At 42.1% G+C, this 27,935-nt stretch overlaps 1 protein-coding gene across 1 annotated transcript; it reads left to right on the plus strand.

The window, feature by feature from the left end:
• On the plus strand, positions 1-26,306 carry rragd (ras-related GTP binding D). Its single transcript, XM_079174344.1, has 7 exons — positions 1-192; positions 1,892-2,187; positions 6,577-6,776; positions 8,234-8,348; positions 10,568-10,710; positions 21,102-21,250; positions 24,379-26,306. Exons 1-7 carry the CDS (start codon positions 54-56, stop codon positions 24,528-24,530), a joined length of 1,194 nt encoding a protein of 397 aa, XP_079030470.1. The 5' UTR covers positions 1-53; the 3' UTR covers positions 24,531-26,306.
• The last annotated feature ends 1,629 nt before the right edge of the window (positions 26,307-27,935 follow it).

Consider the following 27,935-nt stretch of genomic DNA (forward strand, 5'->3'; position numbering starts at 1 on the left):
GACACCGCGAGGCGCATTAAATCCAAACCCAACGACAAGGAGAGGGAGTCGGCATGACGAGCAAGAGGGGCGCAGAGCTGAGCGCGGAGGACGTCGAGGAGGAAGAAGACTCGGCTGCAGCGGGATATTACGACGACGACGAAGATGACTTGGAGGCGTTTTCAGACGCCGACCTGGGCTGTGAGGACGGAGGTAGGCGGATATTTCTGCTGCTCGGGAAGGTCACATACGGGCAGAGAGCGAGGGAAGCGGGGGGCTCTGCTTTGCTCTGAGACGTCTCTCTGCGGAGTGTTACGTTACTGCCTCTAACGTTAGCTAGTCCCTCCTTTCTGTATAACACTATTTCACTCTGCGTCAGCTGGCAATTTAACCGTTAGTGGTCAACATGGCTCTTTGGATATTAAAGGTTGCCCACCACTGATTTAGGGCAGTGGTTCTCAACTGGTCCTTAATGACAAGCCGTGACCCACATTTTCAACTTCTCAAATGTATTTAAAGAAAAGGTGGTGCAGTTTGAACCTGAGCAGAACTTCTGCAGTCGTAGTGTAGGAGCTCTCTTGTGCAGAGAAATTGTTCCCGTCACAGAAGACACTGAGGTTTTTGCCCTCTTTTGTCCACAATGTAAGAACGTCCATATCTCATGTAGTCGGTGTCATACTTGCGTTTTGCCATGCTCAATTAGCACATGAAAACAAACTTTGTGGGTCTTGTTCTATATTGTGAAATGGCAGGTGTCTATTAGCATTACAAGGCATTAACGCCAAATACTGTTAATAAGGCAAAATAAGGAGTGTGAATAACTCCGCTGCATAAAAAATCCCCTTCAAAATAAAAGCACAGGACTTTTTTGTTTTCAGGCAAAAGCCCGCGACCCATATTTACTCAAACTTACCATTTGATTAGTCTGCAACTAATGATTATTTGTATCATCACATCTTCCGTGTAAGCATGTTAACATAAGATAGTGAACGTGGTAAACATTGCAATTCATTTCGTCTATTTAACATCAGAGAAAAGTGAAAAATCTCACAGTTACATCACAGTTTCTAATCTGTAGTAGTCTAGTTGTTTCAGTTGTACAATAAAGGATAGGACAAATGGATTTATAGCTTTTATTTTATTATTTGAACTTCGATGCATTAGTCTTCTGTGATTGGCTGTTGGACTGCCATGTGGATGATAGAGGGCCACTAATTATCATCAAAGGCATAAGACAATACGAAGCAAACAGCTGTCTGAACTCTGTCTCTTCCCTTTGTTCCTTTTAAATGACTTCCAGTCAGGAGATACGCGGTAGAGAGGAGGGAATGGCCATGAGTGTGGTTTTTATCAAATGGGTATGTAAATAGTTGCAACCTCAGAGGCCTTCAGCTCTGCAGGTCTGGAATATAACATGAGAATAGGGCATTTATATTGAGAGGGAGTCAGCTGGAGTTGAGATACAATGAGAGCTGTTGTTTTACCAAACACTGTTTCATTGACTTATTTACTGTACATTGACATTCCTCAACATGGAGCCATCGAGGTGTCAAAGCAATAATGTGACACACACACACACACACACACACACACACACACACACACACACACACACACACACACACACACACACACACACACACACACACACACACACACACACACACACACACACACACACAGACAGGGGAAAGAGTATTTTGGTACACAATTAAATTTGGTCTGGTTTGGTTGTAAAACTTTTGATTTAGTAGTATTTGCTAGTATTTAATCACATTGTCATGAATATTGTTATCCCAGAATCACTCTGCCATATTATGATATTATTTTGAGGCCATATCCTCCTATACTCCTGTCACGTAAACTCCCCCTTGAAGCTGTTTAATGTCTCTGTTCCTTTGCTGTTGTATAGTGTTGGGGTTCAGCGATTCTCTGAATGGAGAGGTCAAACCGCGGATACTGTTGATGGGCCTGAGGAGGAGTGGGAAGTCCTCCATCCAGAAGGTGGTTTTCCATAAAATGTCGCCCAACGAGACCCTGTTCCTGGAGAGCACCAACAAGATCTGTAGAGAGGACGTGTCCAGCAGCTCCTTCGTCAGCTTCCAGATCTGGGACTTCCCTGGCCAGATCGACTTTTTCGACCCCACCTTTGACTATGAAATGATCTTCAGAGGCACTGGAGCGCTAATCTTTGTCATCGACTCACAGGTCAGCCCACAGATCCTTAAGGAAAATAATCCGGCCAATAGAAATAGAATAGGATAGGAGTAGGACAGACATTGAACTTTTTTCCGTGGTAGTTCAAAAGAAAATGCAGGCGTAAATTGTTGTCGCAGCTTGCCAGGAAGAGAGCGGGCCCAGCCCTGGAGACGGATGGCTGGCTAGTTAGCTAGGTAGCTTGCTTTTCTCCGGAGCAGCAAGAAGTTAGGTTGAAGGACCGTTAGATCCACCAGCCTTCTGTTCAAACCAGTGTAGCATTAAAGCATGACAGAATTAGCAAGCCGGCTAACTAACCAATTGTCGGCTCATTAGCCAGCTATCTAGCTTGCTAATCTTGCTTTAATGCTACATTGGTTACAGTAAATGAGCCGAACAAAGTTGTCACTCATCTGGCGATTGCACTGTGATATGAGTCTATGAGGGCTTAAAATAACTACGTACAGTTGAGTGTAAGCAACAAAACCACAACAACACTTTGGGACATGCCACATGGTTGAAAGTCATCAAAGTCCTGTTTGTTTAGTGACTATTTCATGACCTGCCACGATACTGGGCTGGGATGAAGCAATAAGTTGTTAAATTTGACTAATTTACTATGGCTCTCTATGCTTTGTAATGTTACTACCCCAATCATTTTATTCGTTACTGCAACACCTCACCTCAGTGAGTCCACGATTTGCTGCAAATTTAGTTTATAAGGAAGTTAGCCAGCTACAACGGTCGCAATGGCAACGCTACACATAAAATTGGACGCCTCTCAAACAATCCTACTACATTGATTTGAATGGGAATGTCCCCTCTACTCTATTTCTATGATCAGTCCCTATAATGTTGCTCTAAAATGACACTTCAAATGTTGTGGTTGATTTTTGATCAGCAGCTTCGTTGATTATGCTCAAGTCTTGCTATCGTAAATATTAGTGGGGTTTTAAACAATGCCACTGAATACAGGTTCCTGTCTTATGGTTATAGGACTTCCCGTGGGACTTGCTACATCGCCACGGTCGTCCCTTCCTCCTCACAGACCGAAACCACCAATGCAGAACATTTTAGAAAAAGTATTCCTGTTACCTTTATGTTGAGCTCGTGGCGCGTTCAGTCTGTGAGAGAGCAAAGGCCGTCCCGATTGAATCTGCTGTGGCTCGGCTGTGGCTCGCCAAATGTAGTGGTTGATTTTTGAAAAGCAGCTTCGTTGATTATGCTCAAGCCTTAATATCTTACTGCTAACTTAATAACCTTTAGCTATCTGACTAATGGCGAGACACCACAGGGTCTCACTATCAGGAACTCCGTAATGAACACCCACAGAACACAATAGAGATTGGATTGTCTTCACTCCACGTAGGTATTTTTGCATCACACAGAGCACAAGCAAATCGAGTTGTTGTGGATACCGCTCTAATACCCCATTGTCACCACCAGATGGAGGGATGGTGCTGTTTCTGTCTGTTTGACTCATCACAGGACTCATGCCATTTCTAGTGCCCCCAGGGAGATAGGGAGGGGGCTCTTTAAACCAGTTCTGCACTTTTCTTGCTTCTGCCACGACTTTCCCTTTCACTGTGTCTTTGTTCTTGATCTTTAGGTCTTTGTTATCGAGATACGTTTCAACTGCTTGCAAAGCTTTTACTTCAGTGCTCCCAGTGAGTGGCCACTGTCTTTTGGACTTCTTATGCCACTTGGTCATACACTGCTGATTCAGGGCTATACTTACCCCATGATCGTGTACCACTTTAACTAATGGAGTCAATCCTGCCATTTCAGAAATGATAGGTTTAGAGAGAGAAACGTAGAGCATGAGTGAGGCTTTAAAGGACAGTAGCCTCAGCAGCATGACACAGGCTCCACTCACACACCACCAGTATGACTGCCACTCCAGATGCTATTTTTAGTCCCTAACACAGACTCACCACCAGCACTCCTCCCCACAGTATCAACAAACAAGACTCAATTACTGCCATTACAGCCGCACTGCCCCGTCTAAAGTTACGCTCGATGCTCCGATGTAGCGCGAGAGATTTTAAATCTGAAAATCATGATTTTAATGTAAAGTGTCTGAGAATTATGAAAAGCGCTCTTGAAATAAAATGTATTATTATTATTAAATCAAACACGCCAAAATGGCTTAAATATACAGATCCCTTTTGAAGTTTTCTTTCTCTCTCTTTTTTTTTTTTCTCAGCCAAGCTTCACAGTTTACACACACTCTCCCACACACACACATATGGGTCTATATAGCTTTTGAAATGAGCTATTATGATCAAGTTAGTGGCCACAGCCTTGTGCTGTTATTTTATGGTCTAATTGCGGTATTAACAGTAATGTTACGTAGTTGGTTAAACAGCAGGAAGAGGCTGCAATAGTTCCAAATTGTGTGATTGATAATATATAAATAATAATAAAGCAATAAACAGCTGGAGGTGTAGTGCCCGTTGGTTACTCGCTGTAACCAAACTGAGGCCTCATAATCAAGAATAGAAAATAGCAACTAATCATTTACAATGAGCACAAACATGAACAGCATCAGCATGGAAACGCAACACTGCAATTAATAGCATTAACATTAACCTTCATTTTTAACTGACATCAATCCGCAACTGCGCAGGGACTCCGGACGGATTTCTCCACTGCTGTCTGACAGCTCCCTCTACCTGACCACCTGGCTCGGCATCCTGTTTCTCATGCACACCACAGAGTGAACTTCGTCAGTGTGCGTGTACTTAGTATAGGTGATTGATAACACATTTGAACAGTGAAGACTTATCAGATTATTGATATGATTACATGAAGTCACATTTAATATGCACTTATTTTCCTACAACACAAGTGATACCATTATTACAAAAGCAAACATCTACAACAGGGTGACAACTAAGAGATTGCTGCTCACATCAGCATCCATGTCAGGTGTAGGACCAGGAGTGGGGAGCTGACAGATGAGATGGTATTGAGTACTAAGGACTGGTACTGGTTCTTGAGTGGTCAGAACCGTTATTCCCATGAGCTCCTGCAGCATACGGTGCTGGTGTTGGAATTTGAACCTCATTCATACATTGGTGTAGCGTAGCATTCTTAGTTTGCCCTCTGTTAAATCTTCAACAGCCGCTCCCTAGACCAGGACATAGACTCCAGGAAATAGTCTGGCCCATAACCCCCTTAAAATCCAAATATGTCAATGAAATATTACAGATTAATTACAATATAATACAATATACGTTATTGTCCACATAGAGAAATTTGTCTTAGACTCAAATGCCTTTCACAGGATATCACATAGCTGTCCCCATAGTAGTAATAATAATAATGAAACAAAATACAAACAAAGCAACATGAACTAAAGCACATCACAACCACACATTACACATATTACACAAGTGGTGATGAGAACAGGCAACATATTGCATGACCCTTCACCGTATCTTGAATCTATTGCACAACCCCTGCAGCCACAGCACTAATTAAAAGGGTTATGTGGACATCGGGGCTCTCGATATTGTCCAGACGGTAAGAGCTCATACTCAGCGTGGAGAATATGGGATGGATCAGACAATATTCTCTGTGCTGACCTGAGAAGAAACTGCTCATATATTGACTGAAGGCACTGGTGTTCCTTCATCCCCATAACCTTAATTCAGTTTGTACCAGACAAGCCAGCTTAGACTAGACAACTATAGTTAGTAAAATTAGTGAAGCTGTTTTAACCTTCAGACAGAGCCCGGCTAGCTGTTTCCCTCCGTTTCCAGAATTGATGCTAAGCTAAGCTAGCATAAAACGGGACTAATAAAAGGCAGTGATATGACAGTAGTCTCAATCTTTTAATCAGAGCCTGTACAAGATAATCATCTTGACAATATGCCATGATCAATAAATAACAGGCACAGTGAGCCCGGCGGTGGTAGAAGGAGGGGGGACGTGCTGGGACCGGTGGGTGTAGAGGGAGGGGGGATGTGCTGGGTCAAGGCTGCAGCCTCAGCTCAATAATCTACAAAAAGTTCCCAAATCCTTAAAATACAGTCGCAGCTAAACAATTAGCTGAGCGATTAGCTTTCATTGATTATCCTGTTCTTAGGATCAAACTCGGTATGGCATCACTAACGGTACCTGCTCAGTCCCAATAACAGGAACCGGGGATCGGAGGGCATCCCTACTAATAACGTTCTTGTTGCTTTGATAAAAAGATGGAGGTGCCCATGTGGTCTCTTCTCAGGCAGTTCACAAAAGTTTCTTTGTTAACTTGAACTCCAAATTGTAGAAATCAGCTGTCACCGATGCAATAACTCTGTGATACGAGAACCCAAGAAAACGTTAGCAGTTCAAACTGACAAACCTGAAGCTGACTAACCAAGCTGTGTGACTCTCTCCTCTTCGTCGTGGCAGGACGACTACGTGGAGGCTCTGAGTCGGCTGCATCTCACCGTGACCCGTGCCTACGAGGTCAACCCGGAGATCAACTTCGAGGTGTTCATCCACAAAGTGGACGGCCTGTCAGACGACCACAAGATCGAGAAGCAGCGGGACATTCACAAGCGAGCCAACGATGACCTTGCAGATGCCGGCCTGGAACGCATACATCTGAGGTGGGCTTGGACTGCTTTTGGTTTCACAATTGAACAGATAGTGTATTGCAAGCTTTTATGAGCTTTTATGCTGCTAACGTTTCACAAGAGCATCAATATCCTCTGCTCCCGTGTTTTTATTCTTTAGATATTCAGAATGTGTCTCTTTATCCTGCTGCGTAATATGTAGAGGCATCCTGACTGGGACACTGCTGCTAAAACCTGAATGAATAGTTGATGTTGATTCCATGCTGAAGACATCCCGTAATATATTATAGAGTGATACTAAAGGCTACAAATAATACAGGGAAGCTCTTTACGTATTAACAATGTGGGTAAATAGATAATCACTTTTACTCTTTAATGTTTCAGTTGGACTATTATTGGAGTGTTATAGACTTACTATAGAAGACGCATTACCCAAGTATGATAATATAACTACTCGAGGTGTGAATCTGCACTGGCCTCACAATTCCATTCGGATTCACCCATCAGAGATTCAAATGCCAGTGACTCTCGATATGTCTGAATGTATCGCACCCTCAAATTTCGGCTACTTCTACAGTCAGATAAATCAGAACTCAAAACCTATAATTAAAAAAAAAGCTGCATCTTTCCAATGCCAGTATCTGTGTACATATTACAAAAACCAAACATAAATCTTTTTACAGTACATTACAGGTGTGCTGTAATCTTCAACATCTCTAGCAGCTCTAGCACAGGGCACTTCCTGAATGCTTATAGCATTTTACACCCCATGAATTAGCCTAGCGGCTAGCCGACTCTTCCTTGCTCATAGCTCTTCTAGTCTCACTTGGTTTAAAGTCACTGCATCTACTCACAGAACAGCACGGTTGAATTTCAGCTGGCATGCACATTTTCTTTCAGCCCGAAATTGTTGACACCAGAGCTGCTAATACTGGTAGCAAGAGCAGCAAGCTGGCGGAGAGTGTGAGCTCGGCCCGCTGTGAAACAGACAGCAAAACTCATTAAAGACTCACACCGGGCTGAAATGAAACCAAGCTCCCGGTGATGTCACTGCATCGAAGCAGAATTGTCCACATCCACATCAAAATGCATCTTGGGATCAAGAAATGTCCACACCTCTACGAACAGTAACTGACTGACTGACACAGTTTAACATGCCGAATGAAACACTAAATAAACAGGAAGGAGTAGCAAGAGATTGCTGAATCTGGCCGATACACTCGTCAAAATGTTATTTATCTAAGGGGAGTGAAACTAAATATGCTATAACTTTAATATGCTCATTTGGTTTCTCTTTTCATTGTCTACAATAATTGTAATCTTGGGACGGTGATATTATCTGTGTGTGATGACCTTGAAATGCTCATCTTTTCATCGGTGACTGTTGTTATCTGTCTGCATCTGCACAAAGCTAAAAAAAGATCAGATTGTAAAAGTAGTTTGTCATTGAAATCCATTCTGATTCAGATCTTTCTCCCTGATCTCTACAGCTTCTACTTAACCAGTATATACGATCACTCCATATTCGAGGCTTTCAGTAAAGTGGTCCAAAAGCTTATTCCACAGCTGCCCACGCTGGAAAACCTGCTCAACATCTTCATATCTGTGAGTAATCCAACCAGGCTGACTCTGCACCTTTTAAACTAAGCGGTGCTGCTGAATCAATTCATCTGAACACGTAGACATCCTTTAGTTAAATCTCCATGGAAACATTACATCAGGGTGCTGCTGCTTTTCTACCACATTTTAATCATCAAGTTGTGGTCGGCACATTGTAGTATCATGTGTTCTTTACATTCCACTCACTAGGTGGTAGTGCTGCACAACAGAACACTGGTTGCATTGCATTAATTCCACCACTGATGTTTATATTCACACTGCAAAACATGCTACATACATTAGGTCCGCACACTACTGTGGTTCTGTTGTAACTAGTTGTTTATTTTAAAAAGAGCCCTTAGAACCATACTGTATAAAATATTTGCAAACATCTTTTGATGCCATTTATTCAAAAACTTCAAACAGTTTCTTTTAGGTGAAATCCTATTCCAGTGTCCATGTAATATGTATTTACTTTGGCTTCTTTTACTCTTTGTCCGTGTTGTTTACTGTCCCGTGCAAATTCAAGTTACTGTGAGTACCTTTAACTGGTTCTGAACCACTATAAGTTCAAACCTGATCCTCTGTCAGACCTCCATCAGTAAAGAGACCATCAGAGAGAAGATGGTCTATTTCTATAGAGTTATTCTTAAAGCTCGTCATCGGAGCCACCGGGTCGGATTCTGGTGAAACCAGATGAAATCATGCAGGTTCACCAGAACCTCCTTCAGCTCAGACTCCAGCAGAGACCGGTCCACCGTGGACAGACCCAGATCCTCCAGCAGAGACCGGTCCACCATGGACAGACCCAGGTCCTCCAGCAGAGACCAGTCCACCGTGGACAGACCCAGATCCTCCAGCAGAGACCGGTCCACCGTGGACAGACCCAGGTCCTCCAGCAGAGACCAGTCCACCGTGGACAGACCCAGATCCTCCAGCAGAGACCGGTCCACCGTGGACAGACCCAGGTCCTCCAGCAGAGACCAGTCCACCGTGGAAAGGCCCAGATCCTCCAGCAGAGTCCAGTCCACCGTGGACAGACCCAGATCAAGCGTCTCCTCCTCCTCCTCCTCCTCCAGGAGCAGAGATTCTCTTTGCTGCTCCTCTGGTCCCCGCGGGGAGTCAACACCGACACCACGCTGCTGAAGACCCAGGCCGTATTGCTGGACCACCTAGAGGGAAGGGAGGCACGGGTGAACCAGAACCAGGACTGAGAGGGGCAGACTGTCAGACCCGGCTGTAGTAAAATTAGGTTTTCTAAAGGGAGTTTGGTGCTCAGAAACACTACATCACAAATTGAAGGTTCCTCATAATGGCTTTAAGTGGCTTCGTGCTGTTACAGCCTTTTTCATCAAATAGTAGTTTTGCTTGAAATGCTCATCCCTGCTAGTCATTTGTTACTCATAGCTCTCACTGGTCTCCTGGATTGTGCCTTTTTCTACCAAAACAAGACAGTCCAAGAGGAAGTTTTCTATTTCTCATGGCCTGAGTTTGTGTTATATTACGAGTGTGCTCTATCTGCTGCCAAAACAACTTATTTCTCTCGTTGCGTCTCTCTCATCCATTACGGCTCATCATTTTTTAGGTTTTTTCTTCTATATAGATATGAAATAGATGAGATCAGATACAAAATGGGTTCCTCGTCTCCAGCTCGTCCTGTAAAACTGGCGCACACATTTGGAGACTTTCTCTCTTGAAATGTTGTCCAAGCCTCCCAAAGCAACCAGCTGCCTCCTTCACCCCCTACCAGCTAAACCTATTAATGATATCTGGCTATTTCTTGGACCTATAACACTGAATAATATTCATTTGTCACGTAGGACTGTCATTGTCCCACTAGCTTTAAGACTGCTGTGGTTAAACCTCTACTGAAACACAATACACATTGACCCAGGGTGTCCTAATAATTATCGACCAGTCCCTAACCTCCCATTCCTCTCAAAAGTATACCAGACTGAGTTTGTCTCAGAAACGTTGTGTGGCTCATCTCTTTAACTCCATCGTATCTCTTCTGTTAATTTAAATTAATTGGAATGCACTTTGTTTGTATTTGTCTTTTTCAGTTTCATCCTTTCCTAAATTATAAAAGTGTGTATCAATAGTGATAACAGTGAGGTTAGTGAAGCTGATTGTCAAAGCGCATGGTTTGTGTAGAGGATAGTCCTCTCCCTGCCTGAAGGATTTGCACTTTGTGATGCTCCTCTTTGTCTCTGCCTTGTTTTCAGAACTCGGGCATTGAGAAGGCCTTCCTGTTCGACGTGGTCAGTAAGATTTACATCGCCACGGACAGCAGTCCGGTGGATATGCAGACATACGAGCTGTGCTGTGACATGATCGATGTGGTCATTGACATCTCCTGCATCTACGGGTAAGCCAACAGACACACTCTACAAACACTGTCACAAAACAGAAAAACATTGCTGTAGCTCCATCAGAGATGGTGTTAGTCAGCCTCCTCAATGTCAAAAGAGTGGAATTCATGGATGGAAAGTATTTTAAGTTGTTGGTCTTCAGTAACATTGAATGTGGCTCATATTTCTTTTTTCTGCTAGGACACATACTATTTAATAGTTCAGTTATTAAATTATGCTATACTTATTAATGGCTATGCAATACATGTGTGTATATATTGGAGAATTAGCTGCCACTCAAGTTTCATTTACAAACAAGGTTTTATGATCTGCAAAATAAATGTTCAGCTTTGCGTCCTTTTACATTTCTGAAAGGTCTGAAAGATGCTTAATTCCAAATTCAGAGAATATATGATTTAGGGATTGCCTCTGCATGGCTCTCAACATGGCGACAGCTGATGGTGGCTAGCACCTTTAGCTGCTAGCCACCAGCGTAACATTGACAGTAGTGCTCTAATGGTATATATTGCCTTGTCGCTTAACCCCAACGCCCAGTATGTATCCGTGTCACATTTCTTATGACCAAATTTGAGGGATCCATGTAAAAAAACAAATTATTCAATCAATAAACATCCAATTTGTTTTTACCATTATTGTTATCAGCCTCCATTATCAGATAGAGTTATTGAAATGGTTTATTGCTTTGATTTGGGGAGTCCTGTCTGCATCTCTGTCTGTACCCGTTCACATAGCTTGCTGCCTCTCGGCCCTCCTGATTTTTGTAGATCCGTATTGTGTTTACAGAGTAACTCTCAATTTCAGCTGGAACCCTCCCTTGATTAAGATGATGATGATTTTTAACCCTTTTAGATCACATTCACAGTCATTTTGCGCACCTATTTAACGATATTTGCAAAATAAATTTCAAAAAGCCAATTTCTACCATTGTGATTTAAAAATACATCTTTTCTTCCTGTAAAACAAAATACAACATGTGTTTAAGCTAGTGCAAACCAAGCAGCAACCTCCGGTTCTGAAAAGTGAAGCCAAGACGTGTCTTAAACCTGCATTCTCTCTAATGTCCACCAGGGGGCGACTCCTCTGGTTGTATAGAAGTCTATGAGAAAATGACTCTACACACAGTCACAAAGGCACACACAGAACACAGAAGGCGAAGCCTAATCGTGACACATAGTCCAGAGCGAAATGTGAAGTAAAGCCCAAAGCACACTGTCTGCGCTCCTGATCCCCCAGCAGATCCAATCAGCTCTATGGTCTCACCTCAATTATCATGAGAATAGAATTTGGAGGCCTGCCTTGGAGACTTTTGTGTCTCAGCAGGGAATGTTTCATTAATATATATCTCTAAAGCCGGGGCTGTGGGTCCAAAAAGTCCTCAGTAATACATTGTGACCACAGAAGAAGATGTGCCGTCAGAAAGTCGGGGTATCGTAGGGGAATGTGGAAGTTGTGGGATTATGACAAATATGATGTCGAGTATCATTTCTGGAGCATCGGCTGATGTCGGATTTGAGATAATGGAACAGTGTGGTTAACATCAAATAATAATTGGACCAGCTGGACAGGTGTCATATGGTCATTGTATATCACAACACATGATGTTTTGCATCAATTCATTCATTCTGTTCATGCCACAAAATTTCATTAAAAAAGAAGGAAATTGGCACGCTGAGGCAAACCCAGAACTGTAGGACGAATTAGTGATCCATCTGGAATGAGATTTTCTGTAGAGAAGGGGCTGGCAGAGGACGAAAAGTGGGGGAGGAAGAGCAGTACACAACGGAAGGTGACAGACGACAGTATTGGTAGATCCCTGTCCCTCCTTTACAGTCTTTGTCATCACCACACCTTGGACCAATAAAAAGAGAGACAACTATCGTTAGCTAGACCCCCGTTCTTTCTGTAATATGAGCTTGTCTATTGCTGTGTTCACACCAAACGCAAAGCGAATTTTCGAGTTGCGTCACTCGCGGGAGCTTGATCGCGGGTTCAATTGTGTTTAATTGTGTTTTCATGATAGTCACGCAAATTTCTGAGGCGAATTTCAAGAATTTGCGTTGTGTCATTTGTGCAGCCCCTCGCATCTTCGTGTCAACTCTCATCCTTGCGTCGACTTTGTATGTAATCTCGTCGTAACTAGCTTCCACTTTCTCAATGGATGATGGGTCCGCCCTGATGATTCATGTTGTAAAGGGACATCTTAGATTGCAAATGGTTGATAACTTATATTATCAAAAAAACACTTGTTGGAAAAAGGGAAAATTCATCTTGTATCACATTCACTCTCCAGTCAGTAGCTCCCCACAGAAGATGAAGAGCCGGCAGAGCCAGCTCTCCGTCGTGAGCCAGTCGACGTCATGGGAAACACCCACTCAGGCCTGAGGCTCAGAGGCTGTTTACTCAGATATGTCCAAATACTGTCTTTTAAGACGTGTGTGGAGAAACACTTGTATCCATGGAATTCTCTTCTTGTTACAGATACCGGTCATGCCATCGAAAAAAGATTATTCACAGTGGAAACTGCTCATAGTGGTCACAGTTACAGTGATCAACCGCTTTTATAGATCTAACAGCTTGGGGCAGAATCATTCCCAGACAAATGCTGTTTATGTTAAATGTTTTGCTTATAGAAATCAAGCAGGCTGTTCTCATCCAGCTATTCGTAGCTTTTAGCCCAGGAGACTGCTGTTCCTCCCCAGTGTGAAACGAGACGCAGCATGACGGGATGCTTCGTCATTAACGGGCAATGCATATAGTCAAAATCAATGTAATTAACACGACAAGAACAAATTCACAAGAACCAGTGACATATATTTATATGACTACAAAGCAGGTAGAACAACATAAAAGCCAAATAACACGATTCAACAGGCATCTGCCCCTTCCAGCAACACTGCAGCACTAAAACACGTATTCCACCACACATTGTAGAGCACCATTCAAATATTATTCACATCAGAGGGAACAATATTAACCATATAATAAAAACGACACAATAGAAAAATGAACACAGTAGTAACACTACTGCAGATGTAAAAAAAACAAAAGCCGTTCACTTACCAAAGCTGCTGTTCACTATTTAAAGACAAAGTCCATCCTCCTTTCTTTGGAGTTGTTCAGTACATCCGTGCAGTTTAGTTCCAGTAAGAAGTCCTTCTGGATTCATGGACGCCAGTGAAGACAGTCGAGCCTCCCCAGTTGGATTTCTTGAATAGGTTTTAATGCGTTTGAGGCAGAAAATGTCCGATCGACAGAGGCAGCAGATATTGGGATTGTCACCGCCAAAACGCTAAAAATGTAATGTCACGTAAAAACTTCTTACATATATTTAACCTTTAACTCAAAGTTCTGCTAGCTACTCTCACAACAGTTACGCTAGCCCACTGACCAATCAAGCTGCACGTTAATGCTGACGTACGTGTAGGTCAGCTAGAAGCTCTGGCACATCAAAGAATACGCCCAACTTGTCAAACTAAAGATCTGATTGGTTGAACACTAAACAATCAACAATATCGTCCCCATTTACTTAAACTGCACATGGATTCACTGGTGAGTCTGCAGGCCTGGGGCCTCTCTTCTACCTAGAGACACAGAGGTGAAATCTGATTGGATAAAAGCTCTACTTAAAACAAGCTGCACTGGAAGCAGAGCAACTGAGGAAGACAGTAGCTGTGCAATGAGATAATAGGATAATGGGAAAGATATTTAGAATACATGTAGTGTATTTATGAAAAATTATTAAATTATAAAATAGCTATAACTTTGTGATTCTGTCTAGGCCAGCAGAGAAGGCCTTGCTGGCCCTGACGGCCCATCACTGACTTTGATTATGTGTCACATCCTAAAGTATTTCATGATCTTTACCTGAAGCTAAATACATTTTTTTGTTGCCTAAACCTAACTACGTTTTTTCCTATGAAGACGGACGTTTGTTTTTAAAAGGCTGTATGCATGTAACCGGCAGAAATTAACGTGTGGCTTAATAAGAAAAAAAACAGGAATAAGTAACTTTGAAAACGAGTCGAAGCTCGTGAAAACTGCCAAAAAAGGAGACAACAGCATTCAGCAGAGAAAGTGGGTGTTCCTCAGGCGACCTTCTGTCGTCTACTCTCACAAAAAGAAACAGCTGGTAATGGAGGCAGAAAACAAATGCGCACAGGAAACACATCTTTGGATGAAGCCGAACAGATGTGCTGTATTTTGTCAATACAAATTCAGTAAATAGCTATCCGTTTAATTTTTTTATATTCATAATAAATAAATAATAATCTGCATGAGAAATACAGAAAAAATGGTGAAGAATTTGAAGTGATCACTATACAAGGTTCCTACTGTATTTCTATATGAAATGGGTTTTTCAAATGACTCCACACTGCACACATTCTTTACTTTGCCCTTTATAGAGCTCAAAAGTCAGAACAATCGTCGAGCTCCTCCCCCAGCTTCCTGCAACAGTCCCTGGCTTGTTTGTGTTATCTTTGAGAATGAGTGTTGTCTGCCACTGAAAGCAGCATGGAATGATTGGGCTTGATCACGCCACTGAGTCATTATTTCTTTCACTTGTTTCCAACATCAAAGAGAACAATGCAGAGAGCACACGCTGACATTAAATACATAGATTGCCAGAGAGAGGTGCCTGTCTCCGGTTTGATCAAATAAATAAAAGGATTGTCTGTAGAAGGTTCACTTTCACCAACCTCTGGCTGATGGAGCTCAGCACACCACAACAGCAAATTAAAATCATGTTTTAATCTCTTTGACATCACATGCTTTGCACTCTCAGGGAGCGACCATTACCGTACACAACTTTTTACATACACTGCGGCATAATTTGAGTCCAATATATAGGTTTTTATAATTCCATTAGGCATTTGGAAAACACTACACAATGGTGAGGACACTATATGGGGAACTCAGAACTACTCTGGTCACAGTCAAAGGCCAATGCCACGCTCACGTCATTTAGATGGATGGTAAAGTTATTTACTTTAGACAGCTACTTGGTCGCAGTTGGTTGGGTGAGGGTTAAAAATACTGTAAGTTAGCTATTGTACATTATATGAATTGAATTTAGATTGTTATATTATATCAGAGCTTTCAGGAAAATCCAACTTTCCCAGACTTAGGCCCTGTCTACACGTGAAAGGATGTTTTTTTAAACGGATATTTTCCTCTGAGCCACTGAGATGTCTGAGTAATTCCTATAACAAGACTCCCAAACAACAATTTCTTTGGCTTTAATCTCCTTATATTATAAAGTGAAGCTTAGCAGCAACTCCACCTCGTCGTCCGTCCACATGAGTCAAATTTAGTTTTTCGCCCTATAGCACCTGTGAGGTCACTAAAACTTCTGTTCAAAGAGAGACACCGCCCATCCCTAGCCATGTGCATCACAACCCCCTTCAAATAAGAACAGCAGGTTTAAATCAAAATCAAATGGATTTATTATCCTTACAAAACAGTTACAAACCGAAGTACACTGTTAATAATCTAATGTTCCATGAAACAGAGACCAAACATGTTGCACACTGCAGTCTGGCGTTCCCCAGTCTAGCTGCAGCACGCTCCACATCTGATCTGGCCTCCTCAAGCTCATCAAAGTCCTTTTGTGTTCTGTGTGTCTCTTAAAATGTCTATCAGCTCAGTGATTGGCTGACATTCTTTGGACTCCTCCTTGCCCTCTTGACCTGCTGGTTGGCTGTCCAGGCTCCTCTCTGACCACTTCCTGTTGACGATGTCTCTGGTCCTATCTCCATATGGTCGTGGTCGTCTATCTGAAAAGCCTGTCTCAAATCCCTGTCTGTCCCTTACAGTGTTTAATACATACAGTGACTAAAATGTTTATTAACCTTAAATTCCTCACACACCAAATATCACATTTTATAAATAAAGAAATAATTAGCTACTGCTTCTCTACTGCTCACTATTTGTTAACATCGCCAAATTAAATTAAGCTCACTGAGCATGCTCAGAATCATATTCTTTGGAGTAATTTTTTTTGCGTTCTAGTGTTAACGGAGATATTATTGTAAGTGTAGACAGAATATGTATCATAATTTATAAAAATATTTTTCCCATTATCTTATTTTCTCATTGCACAGCTAAAAAGCTACCAGCGACAAATCTAGCGACTTGTTCTGGTGTTGTTGGAGACTTTTCTGGTGTTTTGACTTTGACGTTAAAGTCCCAGCTGCAGTCAGAGCAGAGAGGAGACACACTCTCTGCGTATTCTCTGCAGTTAGTGTATTTATAGGTGTTGAGCTTCATTTTTACACAAAACAAATAGTAACCGTAGCTGTGTTTCAGCTGCAGGACAGCAGTGAAGGCCCAGGTATAAAATGCACGGCCCGCCACTGGAAACTAGTAATCATGGCAACTACATGGTATGAGTATTACTTTAAAAGAGAGGCTGGAAATTTCCATTTCTAATTGAAATAGTTGTCAATTTCTTCTGTTTTGTCTATTTGCTTGTGTTTCAGTGCATCGAGCTTCTCGGCTACAGCTGAAGTAAATGTCTCTACACATGAGTAGACAGAGAGAAGCCGACCGCAGAAAGGGTTTGAAACCAACAACATTTTTGGTGACGTTGGTTGGGAACACACAGACGATGTAACAATGTCACTGTGGAATGACGTGTGGTCACGAGGCCTCCCCTGGGCCGGCTGCTCCTTGTTTAACAAGAAGGGGGGGGGGGGGTGTGTGTGATTCACCTTAGGTGTCACAGCTGAGGGCTTCAAATGAACTAGGCCACATTTGGCCCGCAGTGAGTGAATATTTAACCCATCACAGCTGTGTTGGGGAATGTGTAGCTCAGGGCACAAACAGGACTCCTGCTACATTTTTGCTGTGGATGAAGGTGGAGGCCAGATGTCTGTGGATTAACGATGCCCCGCCCGTTCTAAATTAGTAAAACTAAAGTTATTGATAAGGTCCGGAGTTAACGGTTCTGCTCTGACTTTTACTCTGACTCCGGCTCAGTACAGCGTGAGACACACATCATGGCAGAGAGAAGAAAAAGATCCAAAGTGTGGCTACATTTTACTCCAGGAGATCTGTGAACTGTCGTCTCAAATGCAATAAAACCCTCAAAAGTAAAGGAGGTAACACCAGCAATTTATCACAACATTTAGCCAACGAGTAGAACATCAGTCTGCAGAAATGCTCAGTCTTCTACTGTTTGTGGAGCAGCCGTCCAACCTTGTCCACTGCAGGTAACGATGTCATACGGAGTTTGATCATAAGAACAGGATAATCAATGAAAAATAATCTCTAAGATAATTGTTTAGCTGAGAATGTGTTTTAAAGATTTTGGAACTTCTTATATTGCTGCTCAAAAAATACTTTGTTTACATACAAGAATAATCAAGAAATGTTGATTCTTTTTTAATTCATCTTTTTTTCTCACAAAATAATCAAAAATAACCAATAAGAGTATCGATTAGGAACCAAACGGGTAGCAGAATCATTGAGAGTACTAGCATCTATAAAATCCTGGTGAGACCCATCCCTACTGTGGATTGTGTTCTCTTTGTAAACACACAGCGAACTCTCCGCTCAAGTAACCCTGAATAACGTGGGCGCTCACCTGTGTCCTGGAATTGTTTTGTAGGCCCCAGTTGGACCTGCTCGCATTAATCAGCAGATTGTTGTCCAGAAGTCTGCCGTCATTATCAAGAAAACACAGCTATTGTCCTTAATTAGCGGCTTTAGTAAATGGACTCTTTCTCCACCTCGTTTCATTCATTTACTCCTCTCTTGTGAGAAACCTGGCATGCTTTGCACTTGGAAAGCTCCAGTGACTAGAATATTCCTTGGCCTCCTCTTTTGTCAGTGAAATGCAATTATATCTCTGACAACAATGGAGGATTTCACCAAACGCACACTAGCTGTGCTGTTTCTCTTCTTTGTCTCTAATCTGTGGATCTCAGCCATTATTTTTATCCCACATCATGTTTAGGCAAATGGCCTTATTTCTTTTGATAATCGCCGCGTAGTGATGCTTTTTTTCTCTCGTCTCTACTACTGTGTGATGTGTTTGTTGTCAGCGATGCCTCAGGTACAGAAATGAGACGAAGTTCTGCCCAGTGCTGTCTGTTTGTCTTTACGACTGCTGCTGCCTGGTGTGTAAAAATAATTCCCTGTGAAACCGTTATAGTTCTTCACAGCTACTTAGACATTTTGTGAAATGTGTTCCATTTCCCCAAACACATCCTCTCCAGTGTACAGTGGCGACTGAAAACCCATCACATCCTGTTCAGAAAACCGTCTTTAAAAGTCATTGAGCCATTGAATCTGCTGCTCAGCATGCTGATGGATCACCTTGACGGCATTTGCAAGCAAAGTCTGTATCTTTTGTAGTCTTTTTTTGAATCCACCAACCAATAAAATCGTTAAGATCAGAAACTTTGCGCATTGAGTCCGATGCATTTTATTGTTCTATGTGAGACAAAACTGAATTAATTACGTGGGTCCCAAACGGGGCTAATGAATGAATGGCATTAGCAAGAAGCTATGGTTTAGTTGCCTAGAGCACAATCCCTCTAGAGATTGAGACCCTAAACTCATGTTTAAAGAGAAGTAGAGTTTAAAGAGAAGTAGAGTCATTTTCTCATAGACTTCTATACAACCAGAGGAGTCGGCCCCTCATGGACATTAGAGAGAATAAAGATTTGAGACACTTCCGCATCAGCTTCACTCGGTAGAACCGGAGGTTGCCGCCTCGTTTTAATCAAAATCTGGTGCGGTTTGTTTGGGCAGTTGTGAACACAGTAATCATACTCTGATGCGGACCGAGATAACAGATCTGAGACCGCTTACGAGTTGTGGTCTCTGACCATTTCTGCTTCCACTGTAGTCACAGTCACAATGGCAGGAAGTGAACCAAAATGCAGGCTGTCTGCTGTGGAAGAAAAATGTATGTGTGTCTTGAAATATGTCTCAGAAACCGAGAGACAGGAACCTTGGGGGGGGTCTATGGGTTATCAGGCCTGGGGCAGAGTGAGAGTATAAAAGGATGTACATTTCCATTGTGAAGTTAGTTGAACCTGGGACAACTCGGTTTGCTTGTGCTCTGTGTGATGCAAAAAAACCGGGATCAGGGATCTGACGGCCCGTCTGCGGGCTATTGGAGTGTTTACTGTACATCTGTGTCATGTACACAACGGCTATTTATAGTTAGGCATTGAAGCGATATCTCGTTAGAAAGCTACGATTCTTGAGATTTGATTCATGTAAACCATTTCAAGATACAATCACAACAGCAGGTTCAGTCAATGCCTCTGTCAAACCACCAACCCACAAACAAGCAGTTGCAAAATCGAGGCACCTCACCTTTGAAGCTTAGAAATCCAACCATCGATTATATTCCAACAAAAACGCTCTTGTTACATTTGGCAAAGATCATGACGATCCAATCCAGTAAAAGATTTTGTCCAAAACACATTATTACACAACACAAAAAATTGGTGCAATAATTACTGTGCAATAAAAAAATACTCTGTCTGTATATATAATGTTTTTATTTTTTGTTATATTTAGTTATTGTGGATTTTTGTACTTTTTTACTTAGTTGATATTCTTTATTGTTTATTACTTATTTATATTACTTGTTGCTCTTGTTTTTTACTCTGTATCTTGTGTGCACTGTCCACTTTGCTGCTGTGATGCTGTACATTTCCCCACTGCAGGACTAATAAAGGATTATCTTATCTTATCTTATCTTATCTTGCAGGGGCGTCAGGTCCTATTTGCTTTGCTTACTCCACAGCAGAAAACAGAACTTCACACTTGCAAATGAGGCCGTCTCATCAGAGTGCTGACCCAGATTTAGACGTTCTGTTAATCTGTTCTGTGGAAGTGCTGAGCTGAGGGTCTAGTGCTGGCTTTTCACATACAGTTTCTGTGAAGCCCTTTTGATGAAAGGGTTGCACTAATAAACTGAGTATTTATACGGAATAATGAAACGTCTTATGTGGCTCCAAAAGAAAAGGAAACCCAAAGATGTGAACCAGGAAGACATCATGTATATTCATCGGATGGAACGGAGAAAACAAAACAGTGTTTCTTTTGTTTGTTGGCTTTTTGTGCGAAAGAGGAATAAATTACAAGAGAGAAGCAAGAAAGAACAGCATGTCCTCTCCGTCTTGCTCTGCTTGTTGTTTACATTCTCAGACTCTTCTCTGCCTTCAAACTGGTCCTATCAATGCATCCATTTCCTTCTCTGTCTCTTCCCCTCCCACCACCTAGAAATGCATGGGATCGAATACTAAAATCACAGGTCCGTTTCCTGAAACCTCAATAGGAGTCCTCCCTGTGTTTCAAACAGGGACAGTATGTCTTTCCTCACTGGAGTTCAGTGAAGTGTGTTTTTCTGTCTCCCCTCCATCAGTCTGACGGACAGTGAAGCCGGTTTACCCTACGACAAGGAGTCCATGGCCATCATCCACCTGAACAACACCACGGTCATGTACCTGAAGGAGGTCACCAAGTTCCTCGCTATGGTCTGCTTCGTCCGCAAGGAAAGTTTTGAGAGAAAAGGTAAACTAGCATGAAGTTGCGAATTGAGAGGAGCGGTTTGGGGCACCCCTGGTGGAGGAAGTAAAGGTCCCATTAATTTTTTCACATACACAATGTCAGGTGACTCACAGTTGGAGTATTTCTACGGCTTGCATTGGCGTGAAACTTTCCCGATTCAATGAGCAGCACAAAAGATTAAGAGCTCTATTTGAGATCTGGTTCTGTGATAAAAAAGTTGAAAGTATCATCTTGTGTATATAAAAAACTAGAGCCCCCTTTAAAGGGGGATCAGAGTACACACATGTAGTACAAATCACTTCTGAGAACGAATTAAATATTTAAAAAACCTACATGACGAAGAAATTCTGATAAAATGGACCATATAACCTATTTTAATCACTCATCACCCGTCATTGGCTTAAAATTCTGTCAAACAACTCAAAGAACGTATCACTACACTGCCCACACTCTTCCGGGTTCAGATCTGTGAGAAATGCGCAAATCGGCCGATCACAGGCTGTGTTAGGTTCAATTACATCCCGTAAAACTGAAATTCAGACGAAAATGAGCCATATTTTACTGGTTATTATACGGCCCAGGCTCTCAAAATGATGCCAAACTGCTGTATTAGATAGATTGAACAATATTCGTGATAAAAGAAGTGAAATATATAGTTATATAGTATATAAAAGTACAATAAGACAGCTATATGTGCTCCTTCCAAAATCAGAATTGACGTTGGCTGACCTCAGCTGATCTGTACACCGGCATTGATTTCTCAGGCATACTTCACTCTATCAAAGCCAATTTCTTTTTTAAAAGGACTGCTGACATGTTGTGATATGATTTGGGAGAGTTTAGGCCTTCGTCTCCATCATTTCAAATCAATAAAAGTGATAAAAATGAACTGAATTGAATTGCCTGTGATTCTAAAGAAATAAACATGCCTCATGGCCTAAGTGGACTCAGCCTGAATAACTTCTGTATAGATTATTTTGTCCCTGTAAAACAGACAAAAGGAAGCACAACTCAGTGGGTTTGTGTGAATTCTCTTCTGTCCCTACACTGAGTGCTTTATAATGATGGAGCAGGAAGGTCCAGCTGCTGGGAGCTGCCCTGGAGCAGCAGGGGGCTCCCTGCCTCTCTGAAGGGTACGTACCCACTGGCTGGTGATGGAAGAAAAGGGCAGTGTTCACTCCCAACACAGTACCACCTTTCTAGAGATAAATAGCTGTAAAACATGCCTGTCGTCTTGTGTCTCACTGACTGTCAGTCACATGAAGTGGAGCTGCTCACGTAGGAGACAACGGGCTGTGTGACCTCTGAACCCGAAAAAAAAAAAAACTAAAACAAAAAACAGCTGATGCCCCGCACTTCTGAGAGGCTAGGCTCCGCGCATGATGGTATGCTTCGTAATTAACGGACTATGCATACAGTCCTAATCTATATAATTAACACAATGACAACAAAAAACTCACAAGAACCAGTCACATATATTCATATGACAACAAAGCAACAAATCAATCCAGCAGACCTGCAGCAGAACACGCATTCTGCTACACACTCGAGGGCCATTCAGATATTAGATGTAAAAAAACAAACGCAGTTGACTTAAAGACAAACTCCATCCTCCTTTCTTTGTTGACAAAGAGTTTAATCCCAACTCACAAATCCGTTTCTCATCCTTCAGCCTTTGAGTGTTAAAAAAATTCAATTCAATTCAATTTGAACTCTTACTACTCCGATTAAGCCTCTGATGGCTACTTTAAGTTTCGTTTCCCAATAGTCACATGCTCGCCCACTGACCAATCACAGCACACGCTCAGGCCCCGCGCCAGACATCGAGCAGGAGACATGTACGAAACTGGGAAGAGCTGGAGATGCCTTTTGGTCCTCATTCACCGTGCCGAGGACAGGGATATGTGGCATCACAATGGGCCAGGTGGTAGATGGGTGCTACATTCAATTACTTCAATTACTTCAATGAACAGCAGCCACATCACACCGAGGACACACTAAGTTGAGTTTTTTTAACACTGTTCTTTTGAACGAAGCATTATCTCCTTTCGATGCTTTTTGTTTGTTTTGGACTTTTTGAGTTTGATAAAAATAATTACCAGTAACCGAAGAATAAATCTTGACCTTTTTCTGGGAACCTTTGATTTTTGTGAATTTCCTTACACCACCCCACCCTAGCCTGCCATATTGACCTCATGACATTACACATGGAAGTACAACATAGTTTACAATTCACAGGTATGGTGAAGATTATTTCCCACCACTGAGCTCTGCTTTCATTCTCTCATGACATCAGAATCACACTTAAGACAAATTCACTGTCACTCTTTTCCTCAAAGTAATCTCATGGTTACCTTCTCCAACTCACCAATTACCATTTCATGGTAAAGTGGTACTCTTCAGTATTGCTTTTTCATAAAGTTGGAGGACAAGAGACATAAAACTCTTGAATGTCTTGGTATCAAGCTGTCATTAGTTTAGTTTTTAGTCAAAGTATTGGACAAAGAAGAAGTTGACCTGATGTGAATGGAGATGAAAGGTCAGAGGATCCCCAAAGTCAGTACGGCTCATCCTCTGGACACCATGAATGTCTTTACCATCGGTTGAGATATTTCAGTTGGAACCGTGGTTGACCCGACGGGCCGACACTTCCAAACCCACAGCCTCATTCTTGGTTATTGTCTTGGTTGCTCTCTGCATGCCAGTGTCTGGACATTTACACTCTGTCAAAGATGGTTTTGTGGAAGACGGAGCGTCACTCTGTTAATTTGATGTTTGGAAAAGTGAAAAGGGGTGCTGTCTCTTTTAGCTGATCAAAAAGTATTAGTGACGGGTAGCTAGCAGGTAGAAAACAGCTTTTTTTTCAATTGAGAAATCTTGCATCTTTTATGAAAATAACAATTAATCTGCCGTTTAATTTGGGGTCAATCCACCCTCTACAGCTCTTAATTGTATTTATTTTTTTGCTACTTCTATAATTTTTTTCTTATCTGGTATTGTTGTGGAAAAATGTACTTGTTATTGGTGATTTTTGTTGTGGAACATTGGCTTTTATGTTTCATAAAGACAAAGTCTTTCCCACTCCGACCTGTCCAGTAATAGACTTGGTGTCCTCTCTCTGTTCCTCACAGGACTGATCGACTACAACTTCCACTGCTTCAAGAACGCCATCCAGGAGGTGTTCGATGTTCGGGTGAAGGTTCAACAGAATCGCAAACTTCTCACTCAGAGGAGGTGGAGCAAACTGACTGTGACCAATGGGGTGCTCAGTAACCCCCACTGAGGAGCGACGACATCACACCGGACAGCCAGGTGTACCTGAGCTGCACCCCGACACATCCGGGAGACTCCTTCCTCGTTCAGAGGAGCACGTGATGTTACATGTGATGCTCTGGAACGAATCTGAGCACGTTAGAGATTTGAATGTATTTTTCTAGAGGAGGTGGGGCGATCTTAACATTACCTTCACTCCTCAGTAATTTTACTCACGTCCGGAGTCCACATAGGGGTCATTTTTTTTTATAATTACAGCCACAGTTACCAGCTGTTTAACTCTCTGGTGTTCCTGTTATTGAAATTGGAGCCACATCCTTGTATTTTAAAGTGGATCTCTAAGTTATTCTTTCCCACTATAGATGGAACTGCTTGTCCTTCTACTTTATTACATTTATATTTTATTTATTTTCAGCTCGGTGTGAAATGTGACTTTTGTTTGAACATGGAGGACGTCAAAACGGTTTTCAGCTACTTATAGGTACTGGTATGTGCTTCGGAGCCCCGTTTTTAAGCCTATATCGGTTAACATTTCTTTCAAATCAAAAGTATGCCGAATTATCTATAAGCAGTTTCTGTTTGTACATTGTTATGTCCCAATGGATGTACAGACAATTACTGGATTACTAAAGGGAATAATTTATAAACCTGATGATTTTATGGACGTAATGTCTTTGAGAGAGTTATGACTCTGAGGAGGAGTACCATTTCTGACTCAAAATCAACGCCTCCCCTCGGACTCTCCCTCATCCTCTGGGGATGTGTGGCTTTTTTTTTGTGGCTTTGTCCTCCTGAATGTCAATGTCTTTTACAGATCACATCCTGTAATGTCCCGATTGGTTCAAATGCCCCAAAGAACGATGAGTTCAATTACAGAGGAGTTTAGTGAATATTTAATTCCCAGCCTCCTGTAAAGTCAAAATCCATCCCAATCGGACTTTAGTGTTGGGAGTTAAATGTAACATATGACCACAGAGCAGCTTACAGATGGGATGGAAATCAATTCCCTAGAAGGAATTTAGCATATTTGTACACTCTTCAAAAGATTTGCACTTTGATAACAATGAAGCCCTGAATGGTGAATGGACTTGCATTTATAAAGTACCTTTGTAGACTTACGACCACTCAGAGCCCTGTACGCTACATGCACATCCACCCATTCACACACTGATGACAGAGGCTGCCATACAAGGTGCTGCCTGCTCATCAGATGCTGATCTTATCATTCATACTCACACACCGATGGCACAGCCTCCGTGAGTAATTTGGGGTTCAGTTCAACTGTTGTAATTTGATCAGTGGGTGGGTTTCACAGTCTTGTACACTCTTTTTCTCTCTCCCTCATGGTGGTGGGTTGAAAAAAAGAGGGGATACTAACATTAAAATAAAATCAATGTTAGTCCCCCAACGGTGTGAAATGTAATGTAATTGTACCGGCTCATTAAATTATACTGTCAATAGTTTTGGGTCTGTATCACTCGAGAGATTAGAATATACACGATGTAGCCATGATTGTAAAACAAAAAAAGAATGGTGTCAAAATCTGCAAGAGTTTTCCAACCTTTGAGTCTGGACCCCCCACGCGTCTCTGAATATTCTGATGGGGAGTCAGGAGACCCGTTTGACATTTCTTTTGTACTTTAATAATTAGCTTAAAGTACATCATTTCTATAATCCCCCTTTGGAGCTCCTTCTGTGCTGTTGAAAGTAGACCACTCAGGTGGTCAAATTCACATGACAACCTGTCAGCAGTAATCGCTTATGAGAACGGGAGCATGGGGAGCTGAAAACAGGGTCACAGGCCAAACAACATTATAATGAGCCTGCTCAAAACTGTCAAGAGTACGTGTATGCGGATTAGAATTTCAGTTTGTATCATTAAAAAGTATTTTGAATGACCGTTACTTGTGTCATCTACAAAGACATTGGCACTGTGAAACCGAAGTGTGTTTTTTTAGGACTTTATGATGGACACATGTTTTCTGACCACATGTAGGTTATTTGAATTATGGCAACTTGGTAATATTTTATAATCATCGTAGTTATTGCCGACTGCAATCTTGCTACATGCCCTACTTTGAAAGACGTCATTCAAACTATGCTCGCGCATGTTGGCAACTGAAGTGGCGTTTTGGCGTTTTGGCGTTTTGACTTTCCGCCCAATGCATCTGTGGTTGCACGTAGAAATGTATGTTTAGGGTTGGCAGGGATAATAAACCCAGATGAGAATGTATTTTTAAATGGATTGAAGGCTTTTACGAGGACACCTACGTGTCATGGTGTATGACGCTCTGTCCACTGATAACGTAGCTTGAAGCATCTAGGGACTTGTAGTTCGTAATGTCTCGCTGCTGTAACGCTAAATACTTGTAGATATGTGGCCACTAATGTATTCTACCTACTCGCTAACATCTAGTTTGTTTAGGTTGCATTCGCCATCTTTGGTGGTGAATGCCACTGAGCACTGAGGGTAGCAGGCCTTTCTGTGAAGCGTATTAGAGACAGGCCTTTATTTCCAATTCACTCCGTTTGATATGTTTATTTGGTCTTATTTTAGTATTCAATTTATTTTTGGTAGCCCAAAATCCCAATTTACAAATTAGCCTTAGAGGGTTTTACATTCTGTACACATACGACATCCTCTGTCCCAGGACCCTCACATCAGAACAGGAACAACTCCCCCAAAAACCCTTTAACAGGGAGAAAAGAGGAAGAGACCTTAGGGAGAGCAACAGAGGAGGGATCCCTCTATCAGGATGCACAGCAGTGTGATAGATGTCATGTGTACAGAATGAACAACAGAACAGAGTTACAACACATTCAATGATTATGACAGAACCACGGCAGGAGGCAAGACCAGGGTCCAGGTATAACCAGGATCCATGTGAGGTGGGAAAGCACAAAGACTCCGAAGAAGAAGCAAAGTAAGTAATGTGCATTAATGGGACATTAATTCATACAGAAGGAGAGAGAGAAGAGGAAAGAGGAGCTCAGTGTGTCCTAGGAAGTCCAGTAGTCTAGGCCTATAGCAGCGTATCTAGGGGCTGGTCCAAGGCAAACCTGAGCCAGCCCTAACTAGAAACCTGAGCCAGCCCTAACTAGAAACCTAAGCCAGCCCTAACTATAAACCTGAGCCAGCCCTAACTGTAAACCTGAGCCAGCCCTAACTAGAAACCTGAGCCAGCCCTAACTAGAAACCTGAGCCAGCCCTAACTAGAAACCTGAGCCAGCCCTAACTGTAAACCTGAGCCAGCCCTAACTATAACCCTGAGCCAGCCCTAACTGTAAACCTGAGCCAGCCCTAACTAGAAACCTAAACCACCCCTAACTATAAGCCTGAGCCAGCCCTAACTAGAAACCTAAACCACCCCTAACTATAAGCCTGAGCCAGCCCTAACTATAAGCACTATCGAAA

This window comes from Pholis gunnellus, assembly GCF_910591455.1.
Source record: "Pholis gunnellus genome assembly, chromosome: 15".
NCBI lineage: Eukaryota > Metazoa > Chordata > Actinopteri > Perciformes > Pholidae > Pholis > Pholis gunnellus.